This window comes from Hemibagrus wyckioides, linkage group LG10 (genome assembly GCF_019097595.1).
Source record: "Hemibagrus wyckioides isolate EC202008001 linkage group LG10, SWU_Hwy_1.0, whole genome shotgun sequence".
NCBI lineage: Eukaryota > Metazoa > Chordata > Actinopteri > Siluriformes > Bagridae > Hemibagrus > Hemibagrus wyckioides.
Genome location: NC_080719.1, coordinates 5,530,001 through 5,556,276, shown reverse-complemented (window position 1 = coordinate 5,556,276; position 26,276 = coordinate 5,530,001). Strand labels below are relative to the sequence as shown.

Genomic DNA, 26,276 nt, shown 5'->3' with positions numbered 1-26,276 from the left:
ATTAAGAGTTCCTTTCACTGGAACTAAGGGGCCGAGCCCAACCCCTGAATTCAATGATTTGGAGGGGTGTCCCAAAACTTTTGGCAATATCGTGTATCTCGACCTTATTTAGGTTATCAGGCCTAGTTAAACCTGTACAGAGACAAGCTTTGAGACGAATCAGAGACAGACCGGTTGAGCTGAGTGAATATGTTGGAGAAGTGAACAAGCAGTGATGATGAATGAGGAACTCAATTCAAACTCAAAGAGTGTTAATAATGCATTACACTAAGAAACATTCCCCAAACCGTCCCCCAAAACTGCTTGTATGCATCCCTACTCTACATAAACACAAGGATAGACAAGTGTCAGGAATAAGTATATATAACAGGATGCACACGGGGCATTCTGTTGTTTCTCAAGTGTCAGATATCAGCATGGGGCAGTTGTCCTCTGCTTGCCCTCCTTGCTTTCCACCCAAACAGCTGAGCCGGACCCTGTGCATTCCTCTGGACTCGGTCTGATCACCTGTGCCTGTGGAGCAGGACTGGCATGGGACAGGTGCTTACTTCTTTTTCTAAAAAAACCACACAATCAAATAAATGACATTTTTTTCATCTCTTTACACAGATGTGTGTGGAGCAGGATGATGAAGCCTCCTGTGTATCACAGTTCTTCAGAAACACAACAGCAACACAACAAACAACACAAACATGACATGATCAATAAGAAACCTCTAGAGCTGTCCAACATACAGGACTGTACACTAAAGGTAAAGAATGAAACACATGGGAATGTGCTTTTCTAGGAAAATAATCAACAATGAAACACACCCTGAAGCATCTTATTCCTCTTATACAACAATGTTTTTTACAATAACAATTTCTGTTTATTAAACGCTATTATGCCGAGTCAAATAACCACTGTTTCCAACCATGGTGAGCTGAAAAGCATACAGCAATTTGATGATGGAAGAAAACTTCATGACTTTAGCCCTGACTTCTGAGACTCTGATCAGATTTATAGCAGTCAATACTTTTAGAGCTGCTGGTACAGAAAACAAATCAACAGTGATGTAGCACAAGTGTCCATGAGCCAGGAGAACTGCACACTATCTATTGGTCAACCATTCATTCACATTTACACACACACACACACACACACACACACACACACCGCATGAAAGTTCACCTCCATAGCACAAACATGTGCTGGAACAGAAAGCCTCCATTTGTCCCTGTCAAGCATCTGCGTCCCAAATAAGGTACAAACCTACCCTAGGGGCCTGGGATTAAAACAGAACCCAAGGCATTTAGAGCGACACCAATTTTTTAATATGATGGACACTCACATGACGCAAAGAAAAAAAACAACTTGACTTTAACTGTTACTTGGGACATTCTGGAACAACGAATAGAAGAAATCTTTCTGAATATTAGGCTAGATCATTATTATAGTAATAATAATAATAATAATAATCATCATCATCATCATCATCATCTCTGCTCCGAATTATAAAAGCGAGATAGCTTCTAGGTACGAACACTCAGCAGACATACGGAGGATCTCAAGCTCGTAAAGTTTCTTTACGCATTTATATGACAAGATAAAATGTTATACACTATATTGCCAAAAGTTTTGGGACACCCCTCCAGATCATTCAGAAGTTGTTTTTCAGGGGTTGGGCTCGGCCCCTTAGGCCCAGTTAAAGGAACTCAGCATACCAAGACATTTTGGACAATTTCGTGCTCCCAACTTTGTGGGAACAGTTTGGGGATGACCGCTTCCTGTTCCAACATGACGGCACACCAGGTCCATAAGACATGGATGAGTGAGTTTGGTGTGGAGGAACTTGACTGTCCTGTCCTGACCCCAGCCTGATAGAACACCTTTGGGATGAATTAGAGCAGAGGCTTTCTCGTCCAACATCAGTGCCTGACCTCACAAATATTCGAAGACACAGGAACTAAAGAGCTGGGAACTGATGAGACAGCCGGACAGTGCGGATCACAGGATCGGTCATTCCAGCCAATCGTTTGTGGCTTTGGCACAAATTTGCATAGAACCGAGAAAATATGTCATGTATGTCAAAAATGCACAGTCGAGGAAGGGTTGGGGGGGGGGGCTAGGACAAGTTTGTTGGTAAAGCAGGACGCTCGTCAGGGGCGTGGCCATGTAGGTGGCACAGGGTGGCATGGGGTGGCGACTACAAGTCTGACTTCATTCAAAATCACATCGAGTTAAACAACTTACAGTAGTGTCATGACACCGCCATTCGTTATAAAGCCGTACTTTAATCTGATCTCGTGTGTTAGAAGGTGATGCCGTGTCTTTGCCCACCCTGGCCACCCCACAGGACATGAAGCAGAGCAACACTAGTCACTTACAGCAAGCCTGGCGTATTTACACCATAATACACGACTATTAAACTGAATAAAATGCAAATTTAAGGAAGCAGAGTTAAGCGCCTCAGGGATGAATGAGGAAAAAAAAAGCTCACGAGACAATAATATATCCCTAGCAAAACTACCGAGGACCAAAATTTAATGAACTTCTTTCCAGTGAGAGAAACGGGGGCGATTTAATAAAAACGAACACTCACCTTCTCGGAGTGGAAAAAAAAATATAAATAAAAAATAAAAAAGAAAGAAAGAAAAAATCCTGGTGTTTTCTTGTATTCCGCGTAGTTGTCGCGAGAGCGTAAAGATCAGCGGCGGCTCGAGACTCCTCTGTTTAAATATCCCAACGGATTTTCTTCCCTTCTCACAAATTCGTCCTCGCGCGAACTTCCAACTGACAAAACAGCCCATGACACAGAGCCATTTTTAATTCACCACAAAATACCATAATCACTTCTTCTTCTTCTTGTCACTTAACATGACGAGCTTCTTCTCCCCCCTCTCTCTCTCTCTCTCTCTCTCTCTCTCTCCAGCGTCCTTTTTTCTTTTTTTTTTCTTTCTCCCCCCCTTCTTTCCTCGCCGACTAATCACTGCTGCTCCTCATCTTTACCGTGGACGCGCGCGGCGCGAGGGTGCGCGTGCCCGCCGCTTAAACGCGTTTTCTTCTCGTTTCCCACCCACATTCCTATTAAAAAAAATAAAAATAATAAAATAAAAAATAAATCCCGCCTCCCGTGCTGGGATTGGCTGATATTCTGTAACCGCCCGCGTGCGATTGGCTACTTCACGGAGGTACAGCGAATCATAGGAAGGGGCAGGCGGGACCTTTTTTAGAATACAGGTGGAAAGAAAAAAACACACACACACGGAATGCGGGTGTTGGAGAAAGTGCCTTGAATGTGATTGGTTGCCAGGACAACGTCCTCTTCGAGGCTTAGCGAATCGTTCGGTTAATCACATGGGGTGTGAGGGCACTAGTGTCGTAAAATACGATTGTTTTATTTTTTTTCACGACAGTTTGTCCTTCTGCTCCAATTTCCGTCTGTTCGTGGTGCATTGGTAGCAAAAAAAAAATAAGGTGCAGCTATGACGCTAGGTTTTGCTGATTGTTTCGACACTAAGGTAAAAAAAATGTTTTAATAATTATTGTTCGGAATATAGTTTATGAGAATAAAGTTACCGTCTTTCATTTCTAACTAAGTCTTTCTAGCTAGCAACGGATTTAAGGACAAGAGATGTGTCCAGGAAGTTGTTGGCTAGTTTATTTTGTTTATTTATTTATTTACTTGTTTGTTCGTAGCAAGAAAGTAATACTATACAGAAGCAATTTGTGTTGTAATTAATGGATGTAATCATTATAAATATGATCCCTGGGTCTGGAAAAAGGGACAGACTTCCTGTGATGCATGCAGAGACATTCAGTGCATCTTTTTTATTCACTTTGCAGATCAATACAATGTAATACAGTACAATATTACAGAGAGAGAGAGAGAGAGAGAGAGAGAGAGAGAGGTGAGGTCTAATAGCTTTCTGATCTGTGTTTCATATTCATTCATTCATTCATTCATTTATTCATTTATTCATATTCAGTAAGCACTTGATCCTGATCAGGGTCATGGTGGATCTGGAGAAAAGCCAGTCAAACTCATTCACACATTGGGTAAACTAGAGTGAATTTACATAGAGAAGCCAATAGAAACCCACACAGATATAAGACAACCTGTGAAAACTCCAACCAGAAAGGAACCAGAGCTCAAACTGGGGATATTGAAGCTGGGATGTGGCAACATGCATGACTCCCAGTGCCGTTTTGTGTTGAGTGCAAGTAATATTCCTACTTTTAGATACACGATATTGCCAAAAGTATGTTGTTTTTCAGGTGTTGGGCTCAGCCCCTTAGTTCCAGTGAAAGGAACTCTTAATTCTTCAGCTTCATACCAAGACATTTTGGACAATTTCATGCTCCCAACTTTGTGGGAACAGTTTGGGGATGACCGCTTCCTGTTCCAACATGACTGCACACCAGTGCACAAAGCAAGGTCCAGAAAGACATGGATGAGTGAGTTTGGTGTGGAGGAACCCCATAGAACCTTTGGGAAGAATTAGAGCGGAGACTGTGAGCCAGGCCTTCTTGTCCAACATCAGTGCCTGACCTCACAAAATGCGCTTCTAGTGGAATGGTCAAAAGTTCCCATAAACACACTCCTAAACCTTGTGGAAAGCCTTCCCAGAAGAGTTGAAGCTGTTATAGCTGCAAAGGGTGGGTCAACTCCATATTACATTCATGTGTATGTAAAGGCAGACGTTCCAAAACTTTTGGCAATATAGTGTATTTGTTGTGCCTTCCTGTATGTCAGTGAGTCACTCGCTTATACAAGAGTAATTCGAACCCAGAGATCATGTCCAACTCTACAGAAACTTTCACACACCAAACAAATACAATGTAAAGCCTTAACGTTCTGGTCACTGATGCAAAACCTTATATTCTCCTTCTCATATGTTTTCCAGTAACCCCGCCTTCCTGGTGTCACATCCTCGGAGATGGACCCTGTTGTTTTGAGTTATCAGGACAGCTTGCTGAGGCGCTCGGACGTTTCCCTGCTGGAAGGCCCCCACTGGCTCAACGACCAAGTGATCGGCTTTGCCTTCGAGTACTTCGCTGTGGATCGCTTTAAGAGCCTGGGTGACGCCGTCTGCTTCATCAGCCCCGAGGTCACCCAGTTCATTAAGTGTGCATCATGCCAGGAAGAGCTATCTGTCTTCTTAGAGCCACTGAGGCTAGTCTCACGTCGCTGGGTGTTTCTCGCCGTCAATGATAACTCCAACCAGGCGGCCGGCGGCTCACACTGGAGCCTGCTGCTTTACCAGCGTGACTCTGGTCATTTCTCTCACTACGACTCGCAGAGCGGAGGCAATGCCACACACGCTCGCCGCATCGCCGCCAAGCTCCAGTCTTTCCTGGGCGCCGGGACTGACGTGACCTTTGTGGAAGAGCCATGTCCCTCGCAGCAGAACAGCTACGACTGCGGCATGTACGTCATCTGTATTGCCGAGGCTCTGTGCGAAAGCGCTCGAGTCGGAGGCCGCGCTCGGCTTCCGACGAACACCATCACGCCCGCGTACATCACCAGGAAGCGGACAGAGTGGCACTCGCTGATCCGAAGACTCGCAAAGAACTAGAATGACGTACATCCTCTGACATGTGGCTCATAAACCAAGTCAGTACTTACAACGATCCTAATTCAGCCCAACAACCAGTTGGAGGTTTAATCAGCATGCGTTACTAATTAGCGGCAACTCAACTGAGCATGTGCTACGCTCATTCTCTCACCATTGATCAGGGTTTACTGTATTATTGTTAGGTTAAGAATAACACACTTGCAGTTAGAGGTAAATAATCAGCTTTGGGAGGATACCATGGAGCCGCATCACCACACTCCCTCATCGATTAATTTCACTGAACAGCACATTCTGTAGTGTCTTTTCTTCTACCACAGAAATTTGCCAATGACTGAAATTTGTTATTGATTAAAGAATAACCCGTTGTGCTTTAATAATCTGCTTATAGATAACACTGTCCATGGCAGAACATCTCCTTAAACAACATTACAGCAGCAGAAGGTTTTCTATATATCAGTTTTCTATAACAGCAACTATGACATCCATTTCAGCTGTGACCTCATCAACAGGAAGTGATGGTTCAGTGGTCAAGATATTAAGAGTTCAAATCTCACCACCACCAAGCTGCTACTGCTGGGCCAGCGAGCAAAACGATTAACCCTTTACTGCTCAGTTGTATAAGTGAGCTAAATGTTAGTCACTTTGGATAAAGGTGTGTGCCTGAATGCCGTAAATGTTTTTAACCACGCGCTCGTTCTGATACGTTATGGTTTCCATAGTAACAGCACATAGATAAGCGGATATGCCACATCTAAAGCCAGTATAAATTAATTTTAAAACATTTTCTTTTTATGGTATTATGGTTTTTTATGTTATTATTATTATTATTATTATACATTTTGTTGTACATGCATTTTTTATAATGGTGCCAATTTTCTTTCAGACACATTTATTAATTTTTATTTTATTATAATTTTTTTTAAATAAAGGCATTTTTATTATGGCGACAATTTTTTCAAAGATTTTTCTTAATTTAGTTTTTTTATTTAAACAAAAGCTTTCTATATTGTGCCAATTATTATTATTTTTTTATTATTTTTTTTTAACAAAGGTATTTTTTTTTACTATGGCTGCAATTTTTTTCCAGAGACATTTCGTTATTTTTTTTAAATCAAAGCTCTAACAAATCATTACATTCACAGGACAGTGTTTTTGCAATTTCCGGTTTCTCGGTCACGTAACGGTCAAATTGTGGCATTTTCTTTTGTCATTATTTTGTCTACTTCAAGAGAGAACACAGGGGAGACTGGTGAAGGAACGAGTGTCTATAGCTGCTGTAGGATGAGCGGCTAACAGGAATCTTCTTTCACAGTTATAAAGTTAATGTAGCTGTAAAGTTAAAAAGTCTGGTGCGTTGTTTACTAATTAGTTCAAAACTCTATATTGGCAAATATCTGTGGTACGAGCCGAATAACACGCTTGGGGTCGTGCTGTTATGGAGAAATAATCATCTTCAGCGTGGATAATTCTGTACTTAAAGCTTACATGTATAGAGGGGTTCACCTAGGAACTCTTCCTCATAGAAAAACCTTCTTGATGTTCTTTTTTTTATAAAAATTTTATTAAGAACGGTTTTCCCAGAAGAAGAACCAGCGCTTCAGCGGCACATGTGACGTTTGTTTACAGACAAACTTGCTAGATTTTCAGTTTAGACAAACAGGACACAAAGGTGCTAATGTTTGTTTAACAATCCACAATAACGGCAATGTGTGTGTGTATCATCAGAATACACACACACACTCTCTCTCTGTCTGTCTCACACACACTCATACACACGTCAGAGGAAACTTGAAATCAATTCAGCACAAGTGAATGTAGATGAGTGAGATGAATGTGATTGCGACTTGTTTACGAGATTTTCCGCTCAGGGTCATTTAAAGCTGAAAATAAACAAGAAAGAATGTGAACCGTGTCCATTTTCTGTCTGAGAAGAAACGTGGGTTTGTTCCTTCACGGGGGAGAAAACTGGGTTCTCTTTTTTAAAGCCGTTATAATGATGTACAAGTCTGTGTTGTGGATGTTGTCTGAGCTCTCTCGGGTCACGGGGAGGCATTGAGGCAGGATACACCCTGGACGGAGTACCAACCCATCACAGGGGGCAAACACATACACACACACTATGGGCAATTTAGAGACTCCAATCAGGCATGTCTTTAGACTATGAGAGGAAACCCACCAAGCACGGGGAGAACATGCAAACACACAGTGAGTGGGAGCGAGACTCAAACCCAGGACTCTGGAGGTGTGAGGCAAAAGTGCTAACCATTAAGCCACCATGCCGCTACTTTTCTTATTATATTACCTAAATGTATTACCCCTAGTAGTCTATGGAAAACAGACATACTTATGAAAAACTACAGATACTACAAAGTCCTGAGTGTCTACTTTCATATGAGCTTCATATTAAGCACCACTGTGGAGTGAGACATGACAAAGACATTCATCTGAACATGGACACAACCAAACAGGAGGAAAGTCCATTATTTGTCCTCTGGTATTAGTAAGGAATGAGTTCAACGTATGAAAATGTTTGAACATGTTTTTTTGTTTTTTTTAAACAACCAAATAGTAATAATTATCACCATCGTCATCATACTCATCATGTAGCTTTACAGAAAAAATAAAAATGGTGTTGGATGAAGAGGTCAGATTTCAGCTGAGATTTGAAACGGTCTCAGAGAATTGTGGGATGAAATTCCAGCCAAGATGCTGAACAATCTGCCACCCATAGTGCCCAGTCTTCCATACCACCAGCAGACCAGTACCACAGGACCAGTACAAAGTCTCTAGTCTCTGCTCTGAAGTCGTTAATAGGCGTTCCTATTACCGGTTGCTATAGTAACAACATAGCTTAGTGGGTGGAGCGACGAGCAGTTTTCTTGTCACACATTCTAGAGAGAGGGTGCTCAGTGGTTTAGGTGTTGGATAACTGATCAGAAGGTTGTGAGTTTGAATCCCAGGTCACCAAGCTGCCACTGCTGGGCCCCTGAGCAAGGCCCTTAGCCTTCAACTGCTCAGTTGTATAAAATGAGATAAAAATGTAAGTAGCTCTGGATAAGGATGCCAAATGGCATAAATTAATATAAAATTCAGACTGATCCCGACCCTCCGGGACCACAGGGCCCCGAGAAACGGGGGCCCGAATCCGATCACCTAACACGTCACATTTGAAGCCATGTTACTTCCGCCCCCGGGGGTCAGATCTGCTCCATATTTGAAAGTCTCGTAGAGGAGGCCGAGATGAGTCCGACGAGGCCCTGCTGGACCCACTAGGCCTGAGGTACGGACCCCGACATTCGGCCCAAAAGTGGCGGGATTTTCCGCCTCGCCCATGCTTCAGTTCTCCCTGTAAACGTATTTCCTCCAAGACTAATACGTGCGCTAAAAAAAAAAAAGAAATCTCCTAACAGAAGCGTCTCAGCTACACTGATGAATGTGAAACAAATGAGTGTTCACGAGAAGGAAACTATTCTGTTACAGAATGTGAAGGTCAGTGAAAGCTGGGATTTTTCCATCAGGCCTGACCTTATAGAGATTAGCGTGTCAGAAAAAATGCCTTAAGTGAAGTAAAAGCAACATTGTACAGATTCCTCACACTTAAATGAGCTGAAACAGAAGAGCAGGGTTTCCCAAACCATTAATCACTAAACCATCACGTCTTCTAGGTGCTGTATTCAGGAATAAATGAACAAAATAATGAAAGGAAAATTCCTAGTCTGATACAAATACTGACGTTTTAGTGGTTTGATTTTAGGAGTGTTAGTGATGCTGATGGTTGTGTTGAAGATATTTTCCCATTCACCATTTTTCAGCTCCATTAACCCCTTTTAACAGTACACTGGTGGAATGGAAACTGACTTATCAGACTTTTTCAATCAGTGTAAACAAATGAAAGATTTTCCGGCTGTGAGTCTGATATAAAATGAGTCAGGACTCTGTCGGCTCTCGGTGTGTTTTAGACGTGTGTTTTTCCCTCTGTTGGATAACCTTACGCAGAATTTTAGTGGTTGAAGCTAAACACCTTCACACTATAGATGCTTATGAACAAGCACTTGGGGCATCTCAGAGAGCAGAAATGGGGTTTTCTGTGAAGATGTCTGGAAAAAACAAACCCTTTTTGGTATTCTTGGAATTTTTTATTTGAATACATCACTCCTAGTAGGCTAGGGAATAACGGAATTACTTCTGGAAAACTACAAAAAGCCCTGAGTGTCTACATTTACATTTAGCAGACACCCTTATCCAGAGCAACTTACAATTTATCTCATTTTATACAACTGAGGGTTAAGGGCCTTGCTCAGGGGCCCAGCAGTGGTCGCTTGGTGAACCTGGGACTCAAACTCAAAACCTTCTGATCAGTAGTCCACCATCTTAACCACTAAGCTGGCATATCCCATTGTCTACATTCATATGAGCTTCATATGAATGTGGGACATGACAAAGACACTCAATGGACACATGGACACATGAACACAAAACAGGAGCAAGTTCAATTTTTTGGCTTCTGGGGAAAAGAGTAAAGCAATAAATAATAAAAAAAAAATCTTAAAAACGTATCATACTAGTGAGAAAAAATTTGTCATACTAATGAGATGTCACGGTGGTATTGGTGCAAACCCTCAACTCAAACGTCCCAGAATGCAATTTGGCTAAACGACACTAGGCTTGGTGCAGCTAGCTAGCGATGTATAAGATGCCGAGCGTAATGGTGAATGTTTGTGTTAAGTGTGTGTTATGTTGAGGTGAGAGAGTAAACTGGATAGACTAAAAGGTTAAATCCCCGCCGCATCGCTCTCTTTAAGTAGCCATAAAGCCAGGACTAAATTATGGATAACGAAGGAGATGATACTTCTTCTTCTTTGGGCTTTTCCCTTCAGGGGTCTCCACAGCGAATCATCTCTCTCCACCTATCCCTATCTTCTGCATCCTCATCACTTGCACCCACTAGCTTCATATCCTCATTTATTACCTCCATATACCTCCTCTTTGGCCTTCCTCTTTGCCTCCTGCCTGGCAGCTCCATGTCCAACATTCTCCTACCAATATACTCACTCTCCCTCCTCTGGACATGTCCAAACCATCTTAATCTGACCTCCCTAACTTCGTCCCCCAAACGTCCGACATGAGCCGTCCCTCTGATGATTAACCGCAGTAAAAACCAGCATTGAAGCTCACGTGTAAATTCTAAAGATCACGTCACTCAGGCTGAAGGTGGAGCTTTCATTTCTGAACGTTCGAAAAGAACAAAAAGTTCATGCGTGACACATCTGCCAGCATGGCACATTTCCATTTCCAGGTAAAGTGCAGTGATTGATGTGAGCTGAGAGAAATCCTCCCTGAAGCAGAAAGAAGCTCCTCAGGTGTTTCACATTATCTCTTTTGAAGGAGCATTAACCCTATTTCTCAGCTGTCAAACTAAACCACCCTGCTTTTAGCACATCCTCCTGAGCGGCGCTGTAATACGCTGCAGGTCTCTCCGAAGTGCAAACATATTTACAGCCTCTGTCTCCAAACTCCAGCCCTCCAGCAAACTCTCCCTGCCTCTGATTTATCTCATGAGCATGTCAGGCACATCTGAAACCTACTACATCCATTTTGCAACTATTTCCAGTCTATTTACTGCGCAGGAAGTAATAATAATCAACGTAACTGGAATACTCTCGCTGAAAGAAGCCATAACTCTTTCCTGCTGGTTCCATGACAAAAGAAATGTGTCTCTGTAACACACCCTGACAGTGCAGCATTGCAGGACGAGGTGTGTAACGTGAGAACGTGTTTTTGAGCTGCTCACAGTGAAGAAACTTTTGAACATTGTCCCCTCTCTCTCTTCTCAAACTCTCTCTCTCTCTCTCTCTCTCTCTCCTCTCTCACTCTCTCCCTTGCTCCCTCCCTTCCTCCCTCTCTCTCACCCCCCCTCTCTCACTTTCTCTCCCTCTCTCTTCCTCTATGTCTCTCTCTCTCCTCTCTCACTCTCTCTCCCTTGCTCCCTCCATCCCACTCTCTCTCTCCCTCTCTCTCTCTTTGATGCCATAAAAATGCCGGCCACTCACCTGAGGCAGAGAGCATTTAAAGGTCATGTGACGTGTGACTACAGAATGACTCTTCCTCTATAAACATTTGCCCCAGGTATAAATATTATTATTAGCATTATTATTATATTACTTAACATAAGATAACAAGAAGTACATCACTTTCCTTTTTTATTTGTTTTTATTTTTTATCATCTTAATAAATTGAAATATCCAAAATAAAAGAAATGTTACATATCATTTCTCATTATAATGGACACATTATTTTGCACTTTTCTACAAATAGCCTAAACGCTTGAAAAAAAAAGTAAATGATCTGCCGATAGAACAAAATAAAATACATTAAAAATTGTTAACAGTATAGAACAATAAAAAAATAAAAAGCTTGAACTGAGTAAAAATAAAAATATCTTTTTGAAAGTTTAAATGTTTTAAAGTTTTTATTTTATTGTTTAAAAGTAATCTAATAAAAAAGAAATGTTACTCGATTGACTCATACTGATATTCTTACTAGCTAATACAGTATTTATTTATAAACAGTACATCAGGATTCAGCTGTAATTACAACCAAGTGACTCAAGAAGGGTGTGAATACTTTTGCAGCTAACAAACTGTCTGCTTTGTTGTTTCATTAAGCTATGTGTCATGATAATTAATAAATAGTTTGCTTGTTTATTTAATTATTTATTTATCTGACTGTTTGTGATTTTGTGTAAAACAAATAGTAAAAGCAGATTTCAGGTCCAGGTTTTAACACTACACCCTGTGGAAAAGGTCAAGGGGGCAAATACTTATGCAAGGCACTGTATGACGTGACGTGATAGCTGTGGCAGAACTAAGCTGTCTTCAACATAGCAAACTTTCTCAGTGAGCTTAAAGGTGTCATGCAGAAGCACATACCTTTAATTTATTTTGCAATGGGTGTGTAAGTACACTATATAGCCAAAAATGTGTGGACACCTGATCTTTATGTGCGTGCTGAACATCCTGTTCCAGATTTCTATTTTCTTTGCTGTTATAATAAGCTGCACTCTTCTCTTCTGGGAAGGTTTAATCACTAGATGTTGGAGCGAGGCTGTGTGGATTCAGCTACAAGAGCATTAGTGAGATCAGACACCGATGTTGTAAGAGTAAGGAGACTCCAGTTCATCCCAAAGGTGTTCAGTGGGGTTGAGTCAGAGTCAGGACACTCGAGTTCTTCCGCTCCAACCTTAACCTCCACACCATGTCATCATGGAGCTCTGTGCTTTGTGCAAAGGAACATTGTCATGCTGGAACAGGGTTTGAGTCTCTCTCAGCTCCAGTGAAGGGAAACTGTAAAGCTACAGCATACAAACACATTCTAGACAACTGTATGCTTTCAACTTTTAGTAAAGGCCCACATATGAGTGTGATGTCCAGGTGTCCACAAACATTTGGTCATGTAAGGTTCTAGTTCTGTTCTATCAGATTATTTGAAAATGTACTTCAGCACAGTTCATGATCGGATAAAGTTTATAAGGCCAAAGAAATCCACTTAGCGTGCATGTGATCACGGGAAGCCGCTTTCTCTTGCACTGGGCAGGAAAACAACTTCACCAGCAGATCATAGAAACAGAAACATGTCTCTGTTCACTCAGATGTGAGGAGAATGAAGACTAGGTTCACTGCTTTTTTACAGCAATGATATATGAGGTCAATTTTTGTAAATAATAATAATAATAATAGTAATAATAATAGTAACAATAGAATAATACAAGCTTAAATTGAGTAAAAATATCTTTTAAATATTAAAATTAGTTTAATAAAAGCAATCTAAAAAGGTTTTGGGACACCCACCCCTCCAAATCATTCAATTCAGGTGTTGTGTTTCAGGGGTTGGGCTCGGCCCCTTAGTTCCAGTGAAAGGAACTCTTAATGCTTCAGGCATTTTGAACAATTTCATGCTCCCGACTTTGTGGGAACAGTTTGGGGATGACCCCTTCCTGTTCCAACATGACTGCACACCAGTGCACAAAGCAAGGTCCATAACTTGACCAGAACTTGAGTCCTGACCTCAACCCCATAGAACACCTTTGGGATGAATTAGAGTGGAGCCAGCCCTTCCCAAATGTCCGAAAACATTTGGCAATATAGTGTATATATCACCTAGCCTGCTAGCCTTTTCAGTTCAGGAGGAGAATGAGGACTGGATTAACTGCTATTTGACAGGGGAATCCTGCACATCAGTGACATATGAGGTCAATATGGCCTATGGGTCAAGTACAGGATCTGTAAAGGCTTGCCCCAGGATAACTTTAGCTTTAGTCGTGTTGAGAGGGGAAAAAATAAAATGCTAACATGCATATAATTTGTGGTTTAGACATTTAACAGTAACACCAACATTTCTCTTTTAAACTCAAATCTACTTATAGCTACAGAGGACATTGTACAGACACATGCAAAATTTCATCATATAGAAACAAACAAGAAATAACATCTAAACTCCAACCATGTGCAAGATTTATTCTGTAATGAAATTACAAATGAGTTGAAAATCCTTTGCTCTAGAGTAGATTCACAGTTTCCTACATTACCCACAATGCCGTCTGACTACCTGCAGAAGGTAATGAAGTGGGATTTGGACCTTGCTTCATCTGTAACGGAAAAAAGGACGATGCAGCGGTGCGTTAATTATTCAGTCTGTCCAGCTTTCTCACTTCCTCACCTGTCTACTCTGCTCAAATGGATCATGGTCTTGCTGCAAAATGGTGGGTGAGATTGCGAGCTTCAGAACACGATTCACAGGAATCTCAAAGCACATCACGCCACACACATTTCAATCCAACTGTCTTTAATGGGTTTAGTGGTGGAGGTGGTTTCCTGTTGGAGATATGATAATAGATGACTGGTGTTTGTCTCCTCTTGCTGTCTGTGAGCGGAACTGCAGACTTGACATTTTTTATATAGATCATTCACAGAAAGTACAGTGTGTAAGTGCCACTACTACTGCTGTTACTGTTGCTACCACATCTATGACTGCTTACACTGCTGCTGCTGTTACTACTATTAATACTACTGTTATTACTGATAAAGTTACTGCTATTATTGATACTGTTACTGCTGTTACTGCTATCATTGTTACAGTTACTGCTATTACTGATACTGTTACAGCTATTACTGCTGTTACTGCTATCATTGTTACAGTTCCTGCTATTACTGATACTGTTACAGCTATTACTGCTATCATTGTTAGTTATTGCTATTACTGATACTGTTACTACTGTTACTGCTATCATTGTTAGTTAGTGCTATTACTGATACTGTTACTGCTGTTACTGCTATCATTGTTACAGTTAGTGCTATTACTGATACTGTTACAGCTATTACTGCTATCATTGTTACAGTTCCTGCTATTACTGATACTGTTACAGCTATTACTGCTGTTACTGCTATCATTGTTACAGTTACTGCTATTACTGATACTGTTACTACTGTTACTGCTATCATTGTTACAGTTATTGCTATTACTGATACTGTTACTACTGTTACTGCTATCATTGTTACAGTTATTGCTATTACTGATACTGTTACTACTGTTACTGCTATCATTGTTACAGTTATTGCTATTACTGATACTGTTACAGCTATTACTGCTGTTACTGCTATCATTGTTACAGTTATTGCTATTACTGATACTGTTACTACTGTTACTGCTATCATTGTTAGTTAGTGCTATTACTGATACTGTTACTACTGTTACTGCTATCATTGTTACAGTTAGTGCTATTACTGATACTGTTACTACTGTTACTGCTATCATTGTTAGTTAGTGCTATTACTGATACTGTTACAGCTATTACTGCTATCATTGTTACAGTTCCTGCTATTACTGATACTGTTACAGCTATTACTGCTGTTACTGCTATCATTGTTACAGTTACTGCTATTACTGATACTGTTACTACTGTTACTGCTATCATTGTTACAGTTAGTGCTATTACTGATACTGTTACAGCTATTACTGCTATCATTGTTACAGTTAGTGCTATTACTGATACTGTTACTACTGTTACTGCTATCATTGTTAGTTAGTGCTATTACTGATACTGTTACAGCTATTACTGCTATCATTGTTAGTTATTGCTATTACTGCAACAGCTAGTACTATTACCATTACTACTTCTTATACGTCTACTACTTCTGCTATTACTACTACTGCTGCTGCTGTTAATACTACTAATGCTGCTGTTAATACTACTACTGTTATTACTAGTACTAATGGCACTGTTACTACTACTTCTGCTACTAGTGGTGCTGTTACTAGTACTGCTAATACTATTACTTCTACTCCAACCGCTACTAGTACTACTACTCTTACTACTGCTATTACTAATACTACTACTGTTACTACATTTACAAACATCTTACAAGGCCTTGCTCAAGGGCCCAGCATAGCACTTTAGCCGTGCTGAGAATCGAACCAACAACCTTCTGATCCATAGTCCAGTGTTTCAGCCACTGATTTTTATTATGAACCACATTATTTATTTATTTATTTGTTTGTTTATTTGTTTGTTTATTATTGTTATTAGTAAAAGTAGTTATTATTATTATTATTATAAATCCATGCATAAAATGGGCATCTGAAACAGCCTGTAATTGGTTTTGTCCATCTCTAATCCACGAGCAGCTGGGCTCAGAGCTCAACCATCCCTAGAGCTTCATGGATCAATGAGCACAGACCAGTCTAGACTGCAAACGATCGAAACACACCCTGCTGCCACTTTAATACAGTAACTACACCGAATGAGGTTGAAGGAAAGATCGGTATTTTGTCTCTGTATTCTTACTCTGACAGCAGCTCCACATGAAGCAGCGTATCTCTCTACCTGAAGCAACACCAGCACTTCCGAGATATAAACTGTGGGTTCCTAAAGCTCTTTCACGAGCCTGACCTGGGAAGCATTTATGAATAATTCATCCAAACTCACTGAAGTCCATTAAGTCGAGTGTGGTCTGGAAGCTCTGCGCATCCTGAGGGAAATGATCCGTCCTGAGTGAGGCAGAAAAACAGCGGTTAGGGAAGCAGCCAATCTGTTTCCATATGTTAAATAATCATAAACAATTGTTTAAGAGCTTCACCAGGTTCAGAGACATGTGGACAACAGACCTCTCTCTCTCTCTCTCTCTCTTACAGATACACTGTAGGAGTTTACAGTTTAATAGAACAATGAGACAAATTTAGTCCTTATAATGCTTAAAAAGATTGTTAGAATTTAAATTGACATTAACTCCATGAACAAATACATTTAACTTTCTTGTTTTTTTGTTTGTTTTTATTTTACATTTCTTTAATGACTTCTTTAATTTTTCTTTCATTTTTTACATTTCTTTAATGATACTGGCAGCATTTTCTGACAGTAACAGAGTTATTTATTTATATTTATTTTTCCTTAGCGTCCAATGTAATGTCACATTCGGATAATTGACATAAAATGCATTATTTTTTTTTTATTTTTATTATTATTTATTTATTTATTTATTTATTTATTTTTAGACACAAAGGTCGAATTTTCAAGACGGCTTCATCAGCCAATATCACCCAAAATAAAAGAACAACAAATGTACATAAATTTTTGTAGCTAATACATCTCTACAGATGAAAAATCTGTAATAATAATAATAATAATAATAATAATAATAATAATAATAATAATAATAATAATTAATAATTAATAATAGTCAATTTTATTCTATTTTGTCATTCATTTCTGTGTGTTAATTACATTTTTTTGTATAGCGTTTTTAACAATGGACAATTGTCACAAAGCAGCTTTTCTGGAATATAAAAATTCTGAATAAAAATGGCAAAATTTTGAATTTATCCCTAATGAGCAGGCCAGAGGTTAGGGTGGTGAGGAAAAACTGCCTGAGACAATATGATGAAAAACCTGGAGAGGAACCAGACTCTAAAGGGAACAGATCCTGTGATTATAAATCATTTCCTTTCTATAACTGTGTTCTACAGTGAGGGAAAAAATTATTTGATTTTGTACGTTTGCCCACTGACAAAGAAATGATCAGTCTGTAATTTTAATGGTAGGTTTATCTGAACAGTGAGAGACAGAATAACAACAAAGGAGTGGTTCAAAAAGAAGCACATTAAGGTCCTGTAGTGGCCTAGCCAGTCTCCAGACCTTAATCCCATAGAAAATCTGTGGAGGGAGCTGAAGGGTCAGCCACAAAACCTCAATGACTTGGAGAGGATCTGCGAAGAGGAGTGGGCCCAAATTCCTTGAGATGTGAGATGTGTGCAAACCTGATGGCCAACTACAAGAAATGTCTGACGTCTGTGATTGCCAACAAGGGTTTGCCACCAAGTACTAAGTCATGTTTTGCAAAGGGGTCAAATACTTATTTCACTCAATAAAATGCAAATCAATGTATAACTTTTCTGAAATTCTCTGAAAAGAATTTTTCTGGATTATTTTTGTTGTTATTCTGTCTCTCACTGTTCAGATAAACCTACCATTAAAATTACAGACTGATCATTTCTTTGTCAGTGGGCAAACGTACAAAATCATCAGGGGGTCAAATAATTTTTCCCTCACTGTATATATAAGTGCAAAAGAGCTTTTGAGCAAATATGTGATCATCAGTGTCATTTCTGAATTTCTTATAGTTTTAATAAATACTGCTGTGGTCGGTTTTGCGCTCTGTCAGTGAACGTGATGGCTTCGGCAGGAAGGAATTTATTAAAACTATGATCATTTATGAAAGCTATACTATATTGCCAAATGTTTTGGGATGTCTGCTTTTACATGCACGTGAATGTAATGAGTTGTCCCGCCCTTTGCAGCTGAACAGCTTCAGATCTTCTGCGAAAGCTTTCCACAAGGTTTAGGAGTGTGTTTATGGGAATTTTTGACCATTCCTCTAGAAGCGCAATTGTGAGGTCAGGCACTGATGCTGGATGAGAAGGTCCGGCTCGCAGTCTTCACTCTAATTCATCCAAAAGGTGTTCTATCAGGTTGAGGTCAGGCCAGTCAAGCTCCTCCACACCAAACTCACTCATCCATGTCTTTCTAGACCTTGCTTTGTGCACTGGTGTGCACTGGTCATGTTGGAACAGGAAGGGGTCATCCCCAAACTATTCCCACAAAGCTGAGAGCATAAAAATAGTCCAAATTGTCTTGGTATGCTGAAGCATTAAGAGTTTCTTTCACTGGAACTAAGGGGCCGAGTCCAACCCGTGAAAAACAACACCTGAATTCAATGATCTGGAGGGGTGTCCCAAAACCTTTGGCATTATAGTGTACCTCCATGATCTCCAAGTTGCACCATTCACAGCAATCCCATCTATCTCCAGTCCACCTATGTGGTCCATCCTCAGCAGCAGTGAGCACCTTCAAGTGGCGAGACTTCAACCATAATCCTTTTACTACAGGAAAAAAAAACGAGTGAAGCACTTGTGTGAAAAATTAGTTTTAATGAAAATGTTTTCATTTCAAACACTGCTTTGCATAAGTTCCTACTTTTCAGTTCACAAAGATGAGGTTCTGCTCTGACGACTGTATTCGTTATAGTTCATGGCTTTTCTCCTTGTAAAATAAATATCTATTCTTAGGTTCAGAGAGGTTAGCAACGTCCGCTAGGGTGAGCAGCAGGGTTGTTAAAGCTGGAGCCAAGTTCATTTATTTTTAAAAAAGGAAGAAAACCCTGATTACATAACAGTCTGGAGTTCATAATAATAGTAACAACAACAACAATAATAATAATTTCATGATCTCATTACAGTTACTTCTTCAATGTCTCAAAAATCTTGTGTCAGATGTCCAGAATATCCCATCACCGGTCCGGTCCGGTCCAGTCCTGATACCTGCCTGGTAGTGCTTCAGCGCTTCCTTTACACATATCGCCTTTTTAGATGAAATGCATTCACAGTTTACATCATGTGCAGGTTCAGCGATTATTAATAAACCTATAAATATAAACAGAGCTATACTTCAAAAAGAAGATGCATTAGGGTTAGGAAAAGGGTTTGTGTGTGTGTACAGTATAATGCACTGACTTGTGTCCAGTGATCCAGTGTCACATTCTCGTCTTCTATAAAATACCTAAATAAAATGCTATCTGCTTTCGCGTCCGTCTGCGTCCATCCTGAACAGAAACGGGCTACAGCTTGAGGAAATAAATAAATCCAGTCTTTTTAGCTGGTGAACCTGTAACGCGTGTTATTCAGGAGTGACTGCGAACGAATCCGTAGCAGTTCACGTGAAACTGTGCAGGAGTACAAAAACTGAATAAGTGCTGAGAGTTTAATGTGTTCGAGAGAGTGATGCTACGTCCAGACATACAGCGAGTCTCGGCGGCAAAGTGAGCAGAAATCGTAAATGAACTTCAGGCGACTAGAAGTGGGCGTGTCCAGTGAAGCTGAGAAAAGTTTATGCAAATATGCAGCGACTTGGCGTGAAGATGGCAGAGCGAACACCTCGTATGATACTTCTAGAAACTTTTAGACACAAACAACAAAATCTCCCTCCAAAATGTTTCATTTCAGCATCAAGAAACCTGACACTCCACCCACTGATAAATATTATTATCATGGCAACCAGTAGTAGCGTAGAAACACCTACTGGAGACTTCCTGGTACAGCGACTGGAGACTTGCGGAGATAAAAATCACTGTATGTGTGAACGTAGCTTAAGTCTTGTTTGCATAATTAAAAACACTTTTAGACCTTTAACTCTTCCTGTATAAAATTCTTTCATGAGCGAGGAAACAGCTGACCGAGCGGCTCATACCCGGCTTCACCCATCACTCTGTGTGCTTGAAGCCTCTTCCATGTTGTTCGATCTCGGAAATTAAGAGGCAAATAAATGATCGATATTCCCGCCGTAATTCCTTCCACAGCCGTTTCTGTCCCAGCAGACGGACCTGCTCCTAAGTGCTGGTTACATGACCTGAGGTTCACTTCCTCCTCCATCCAGTGGCACCGAAAATCCCGCAGTGCCACATCCAGCCTTCGTCTTTTAATCTCTCTATGCAAAAATCACGCGGCGAAGCAGGCTGGCGTCTCGGCTTCAGTGCAGAGAATAAAAAAATGAGTGTTCCGTTCAGGTCATTGCTCTCCGACACCATCAGCTACCTGGAACAATACATACAGGATATGTCTGTGTTGGTTTTATTACAGTATCATAGCTCAGTGAAGGGTCAATATATACACTATTTTGGGACACCACTCCAGCTGTTGTCTTTCAGGGCTTGGCCCCTTAGTTCCAGTGAAAGGAACTCTTAATGCTTCAGGCATTTTGGACAATTTCATGCTCCCAACTTTGTGGGAACAGTTTGGGGATGACCCCTTCCTGTTCCAACATGACTGCACACCAGTGCACAAAGCAAGGTCCATAAAGACATGGATGAGCGAGTTTGGTGTGGAGGAACCTGACTGGCCTGCACCTCAACCTGATAGAACACCTTAGGGATGAATTAGAGAGGAGATTGTGAGTCTGGCTGCTCTAATTCATCACACACCAACAACTCCTTCATCCATGTCTTTATGGACCTTGCTTTGTGCACTGGTGTGCAGTCATGGTGGAACAGGAAGGGGTCATCCCCAAACTGTTCCCACAAAGTTGGGAGCATGAAATTGTCCATAATATCTTGGTATGAAGCTGAAGCATTAAGAGTTCCTTTCACTGGAACTAAGGGGCCGAGTCCAACCCCTGAATTCAATGATTTGGAGGGGTGTCCCAAAACTTTTGCCAACACAGTGTACAGTAAATGTAGAGCTAAAGACATTACTATTGCACCAGAGTATCACTTATAGCGTCAAACACAGCATTCTTAATACTGATTATTCAGAATGATCTGCTCATTATTCTCGAACATCATTGTAATTCCAAATCACAGGATTACAGTAATGTGAATCTGAATATTAGATGGATTCCCTCAAGGAAATGGTTAAGTTGCAGTTGCTCACAGAACAATTTTAATAAAATAAAAGTAATAGGAAACACGCCGAGACGTGCTCTCACTGGGAAATAACTAACTTCAAGACTCTTTATGTTTTATTCTGCATGTAAACTATAAATGATTTATTTTTTGTAAAATATACTTAGCCTTGTTTGTTTGCATTTAACTAAAAAAAACAGATGTTTCAATCATTTTTATTCTGAAATTTCACGTCACTTCGCTTGTGTTCCTGTTTCTGTTGTGTTTCTCTGAGACTCTGTTGTGTTTCTCAGAGATTCTGTTGTGTTTCTCTGAGACTCTGTTGTGTTTCTCTGAGACTCCGTTGTGTTTCTCTGAGACTCTGTTGTGTTTCTCTGAGACTCTGTTGTGTTTCTCTGAGACTCTGTTATGTTTCTCTGAGACTCTGTTGTGTTTCTCTGAGACTCCGTTGTGTTTCTCTGAGACTCTGTTGTGTTTCTCTGAGACTCTGTTGTGTTTCTCTGAGACTCTGTTGTGTTTCTCTGAGACTCCGTTGTGTTTCTCTGAGACTCTGTTGTGTTTCTCTGAGACTCTGTTATGTTTCTCTGAGACTCTGTTGTGTTTCTCTGAGACTCTGTTGTGTTTCTCTGAGACTCTGTTGTGTTTCTCTGAGACTCTGTTGTGTTTCTCTGAGATTCTGTTGTGTTTCTCTGAGACTCTGTTGTGTTTCTCTGAGACTGTTGTGTTTCTCTGAGACTCTGTTGTGTTTCTCTGAGATTCTGTTGTGTTTCTCTGAGACTCTGTTGTGTTTCTCTGAGATTCTGTTGTGTTTCTCTGAGACTGTTGTGTTTCTCTGAGACTCTGTTGTGTTTCTCTGAGATTCTGTTGTGTTTCTCTGAGACTCTGTTGTGTTTCTCTGAGACTGTTGTGTTTCTCTGAGACTCTGTTGTGTTTCTCTGAGACTCTGTTGTGTTTCTCTGAGATTCTGTTGTGTTTCTCTGAGACTGTTGTGTTTCTCTGAGACTCCGTTGTGTTTCTCTGAGACTCCGTTGTGTTTCTCTGAGACTCTGTTGTGTTTCTCTGAGACTCCGTTGTGTTTCTCTGAGACTCTGTTGTGTTTCTCTGAGATTCTGTTGTGTTTCTCTGAGACTCTGTTGTGTTTCTCTGAGACTCTGTTGTGTTTCTCTGAGACTGTTGTGTTTCTCTGAGACTCCGTTGTGTTTCTCTGAGACTCCGTTGTGTTTCTCTGAGACTCTGTTGTGTTTCTCTGAGACTCTGTTGTGTTTCTCTGAGACTCTGTTGTGTTTCTCTGAGACTCTGTTGTGTTTCTCTGAGACTCTGTTGTGTTTCTCTGAGACTCTGTTGTGTTTCTCTGAGACTCTGTTGTGTTTCTCTGAGATTCTGTTGTGTTTCTCTGAGATTCTGTTGTGTTTCTCTGAGACTCTGTTGTGTTTCTCTGAGACTCCGTTGTGTTTCTCTGAGACTCCGTTGTGTTTCTCTGAGACTCCGTTGTGTTTCTCTGAGACTCCGTTGTGTTTCTCTGAGACTCCGTTGTGTTTCTCTGAGACTCTGTTGTGTTTCTCTGAGACTCTGTTGTGTTTCTCTGAGATTCTGTTGTGTTTCTCTGAGACTCTGTTGTGTTTCTCTGAGACTCTGTTGTGTTTCTCTGAGACTCTGTTGTGTTTCTCTGAGATTCTGTTGTGTTTCTCTGAGACTCTGTTGTGTTTCTCTGAGACTCTGTTGTGTTTCTCTGAGATTCTGTTGTGTTTCTCTGAGACTCTGTTGTGTTTCTCTGAGACTCTGTTGTGTTTCTCTGAGACTCTGTTGTGTTCAGTGTGGATGCTGTATGAACACAGGATTATGAGGAGGAAGGTCTCACCTGTCCTGCAGAGGGAGTGCTGCTTTACTGCTGAGGAAGGAGAGCTGCTGCTCCAGACTGCACACCCGGAACGCCAGATAACACGAGGACAGGATGAGGAGGATAATCCTGCACACAGAGCAGCAGCATCACGGATAAATCCCAATAAATATCTATACACCAGAGTTCTAGAAGACGCCACAGATCAGAGGTTTTAAACACATGAATGTTTTATTCATGATATTTCCACATATCCAAAAATCTCCCTTTAAGACAGTGTGTTTGTGGATTAGTTTCATGAACACTGGAAGGTACTTTAAGCCTAGATTTGTCACGAGTTCTCTCTCGGATTACGGATCATTTTCATTTAAATCAAAATATTTTTGTCATTAATACATTTTAATTATTTTATTTTCTAAAAAAACAACAAACAAAATCAATCAGCCCCAAATATCATTTCTTTTCTTACATTTCTTTCTGTCCTTCTTTCTTCGATTCCTTTCCTTTTCTACTTTCTTTCACTCTTCCTTTCCTTCTTCCATTCCATTCCTTTCCTTTCCTTCTTTCATTCCTTTCCTTCCTTCTTTAATTCCTTTCCTTTCTTTCTTTCTTTCTTTCTTTCTTTCTTTCTTTCTTTCTTTCTTTCCTTTCCTTCTTTCTTTCATTCCTTTCCTTTCTTTCTTTCTTTCTTTCTTTCCTTTCCTTCTTTCTTTCATTCCTTTCCTTTCTTTCTTTCTTTCTTTCTTTCTTTCTTTCATTCCTTTCCTTCTTTCTTTCATTCCTTTCCTTCTTTCATTCCTTTCCTTTCCTTCTTTCTTTCATTCCTTTCCTTTTTCCTTATTTCTTTTTCTTTCTTTCTTTCTTTCTTTCTTTCTTTCTTTCTTTCTTTCTTTCTTTCTTTCTCTTTCATTCATTCCTTTCCTTCTTTCTTTCATTCCTTTCCTTTCTTTCTTTCTTTTCCTTCTTTCATTCCTTTCCTTTCCTTTCTTTCTTTCTTTCCTTCTTTCTTTCTTTCTTTCCTTCTTTCTTTCACTCTTCCTTTCCTTCTTCCATTCCATTCCTTTCCTTTCCTTCTTTCATTCCTTTCCTTCCTTCTTTAATTCCTTTCCTTTCTTTCTTTCTTTCTTTCTTTCTTTCTTTCTTTCTTTCTTTCTTTCTTTCCTTCTTTCTTTCTTTCCTTTCCTTCTTTCATTCCTTTCCTTTCCTTCTTTCTTTCATTCCTTTCATTTTTCCTTATTTCTTTTTCTTTCTTTCTTTCTTTCTTTCTTTCTCTTTCTTTCTTTCTTTCTTTCTTTCTTTCTTTCTCTTTCTTTCTTTCATTCATTCCTTTCCTTTCCTTCTTTCTTTCATTCCTTTCCTTTTTCCTTATTTCTTTCCTTTCATTCTTTCCTTTCCTTCTTTCATTCCATTCCTTTCCTTCTCTCTTTCTTTCCTCTTGTCCTTGATTCCTTTCCTTCTTTCTTTCATTCCATTCCTTTCCTTCTTTCATTCCATTCCTTTCCTTCTTTCATTCCATTCCTTTCCTTCTCTCTTTCTTTCCTCTTGTCCTTGATTCCTTTCCTTCTTTCTTTCATTCCTTTCTCTTTTCCTTCCTCCCTCCCTTCCTTCCATTTCTCGTTTTCATCAGAGGAACGAAACTGATTCTTTCTTTCCTCTTTTCCTTGATTCCTTTCCTTTCCTTCTTTCTTTCATTCCTTTCTCTTTTCCTTACACCCTTCCTTCCTTCCTCCCTCCCGTTCCTCTTTTTCTTTTTCATCAGAGGAACGAAACTGATGCATCGTGAGTGTTCACTCGATGTCTCTGCTTGATGGCTTTCAAAAAATACATCATGTTTTCAGACTCATCCTCATGGTTGCCAGATTGGACAGATTAAAATTCTTTATGTACATACATATATATATATATATATATATATATTTTTTTTTAATATACATTTATTTTTTAATATATATCACTTTTTTCCTTCCTTCTTCCTTCCTTCTTAATTTCTTTCTTCTTTCCTTTCCTTCCTTCCTTCTCTGATCGAGTTCACTGATAATCACTGTAACTGAGGCAGATCTTCAACCACTGAGTCAAAACTCTGTTAGAGAATCACAGTGAGAAATAACGATTCATTTAAAAGGAAGTTCAACCTCCTAATAAGGCATAATGTATGATCAGAGATTTGGGAAGTGTTTTATGTCTGTTAAAGCGGATGATGAAGCGGGTGATCATCCTGAGCGGACATAAGGACGCGGGGAAAACGAGCCAAACTCACAGCAGGATGAAGAACTTCAGCAGCTGGTATTCCATCTGGCCCAGTTCTGGTACAGGCTCTGTCAGGAGGATCTTCTCAGACTCTAAAGCTCTATCTGAAGACACACACACACACACACACACACAGCATGAGACACAGATAATGTGTGTAATTTAGGGGATTACTATTAACACAAACCCTTGGCATTTCAGCTAATTCAATATATATTTATATATATATATATATATATATATATATATATATATATATATATATATATATATATATATATAAGATAAGATAAAACTTTATTGATCCCACAGTGGGGAAATTCAATTGTCACAGCAGTTCAACAGACAGTTAACATGCAGGCTTTCAACCTAAAAATAGAAAGAAAAAGACCAGATAGTAAAAGAAAAGAAATTATGTAAAAATTATAAAAGAAAATAAATAAATAAAAAATATTGCACAATACAAATAATAATAAATAAAATAATACAAACAGTAAAAGAAAGTAAGATTATATAAAATTATAAACATATAAAAAATGAAAAATATAAAATTATAAAATGGTAAAATACTGCACATTGGAACATCACTGTAATGCGGTGTTGTAAAGTCTGACAGCCGCTGGTATGAATGACCTACATATATATATATATATATACATATATGCATATACACATACTAATGTAAAAAAA

The 26,276-nt window shown here is 39.7% G+C and overlaps 3 protein-coding genes across 15 annotated transcripts in view; 1 reads left to right on the top strand and 2 right to left on the bottom strand.

The window, feature by feature from the left end:
• myo9aa (myosin IXAa) overlaps window positions 1–3,001 on the bottom strand; it is a 109,581-nt gene extending 106,580 nt beyond the window's left edge. For 5 of the 8 annotated variants that reach the window (XM_058400290.1, XM_058400297.1, XM_058400292.1 and 2 more), the window contains exon 1: window positions 2,582–3,001. The gene's annotated coding sequence lies outside the window, so the exon portion shown is untranslated. The remainder of the gene's footprint in view (window positions 1–2,581) is intronic. The other 3 variants (XM_058400295.1, XM_058400296.1, XM_058400298.1) reach the window with 1 other exon arrangement.
• A 354-nt stretch (window positions 3,002–3,355) lies between these two features.
• On the top strand, window positions 3,356–7,465 carry senp8 (SUMO peptidase family member, NEDD8 specific). Of its 3 annotated transcripts, none has more exons than XM_058401792.1 (3): window positions 3,360–3,500; window positions 3,826–4,638; window positions 4,887–7,465. In XM_058401792.1, the coding sequence occupies exon 3, from the start codon at window positions 4,920–4,922 to the stop codon at window positions 5,556–5,558; it is 639 nt and encodes a 212-aa protein (XP_058257775.1). In that variant the 5' UTR covers window positions 3,360–3,500; window positions 3,826–4,638; window positions 4,887–4,919; the 3' UTR covers window positions 5,559–7,465. The 3 variants fall into 3 exon arrangements, with proteins under 3 accessions (XP_058257777.1, XP_058257775.1, XP_058257776.1); XM_058401793.1 differs by having other exon boundaries at window positions 3,381–3,500; window positions 4,258–4,638; XM_058401794.1 differs by lacking the exon at window positions 3,826–4,638 and having other exon boundaries at window positions 3,356–3,500.
• Window positions 7,466–19,017: 11,552 nt separating this feature from the next.
• gramd2aa (GRAM domain containing 2Aa) overlaps window positions 19,018–26,276 on the bottom strand; it is a 35,846-nt gene continuing 28,587 nt past the window's right edge. For all 4 annotated transcript variants that reach the window (XM_058401521.1, XM_058401522.1, XM_058401523.1 and 1 more), the window contains 3 exons: window positions 25,597–25,690; window positions 23,361–23,468; window positions 19,018–20,696 (listed from right to left, as the gene is read on the bottom strand). In XM_058401521.1, coding sequence (XP_058257504.1) covers window positions 20,693–20,696; window positions 23,361–23,468; window positions 25,597–25,690 — 206 coding nt within the window. In that variant the 3' untranslated portion in view covers window positions 19,018–20,692. The remainder of the gene's footprint in view (window positions 20,697–23,360; window positions 23,469–25,596; window positions 25,691–26,276) is intronic.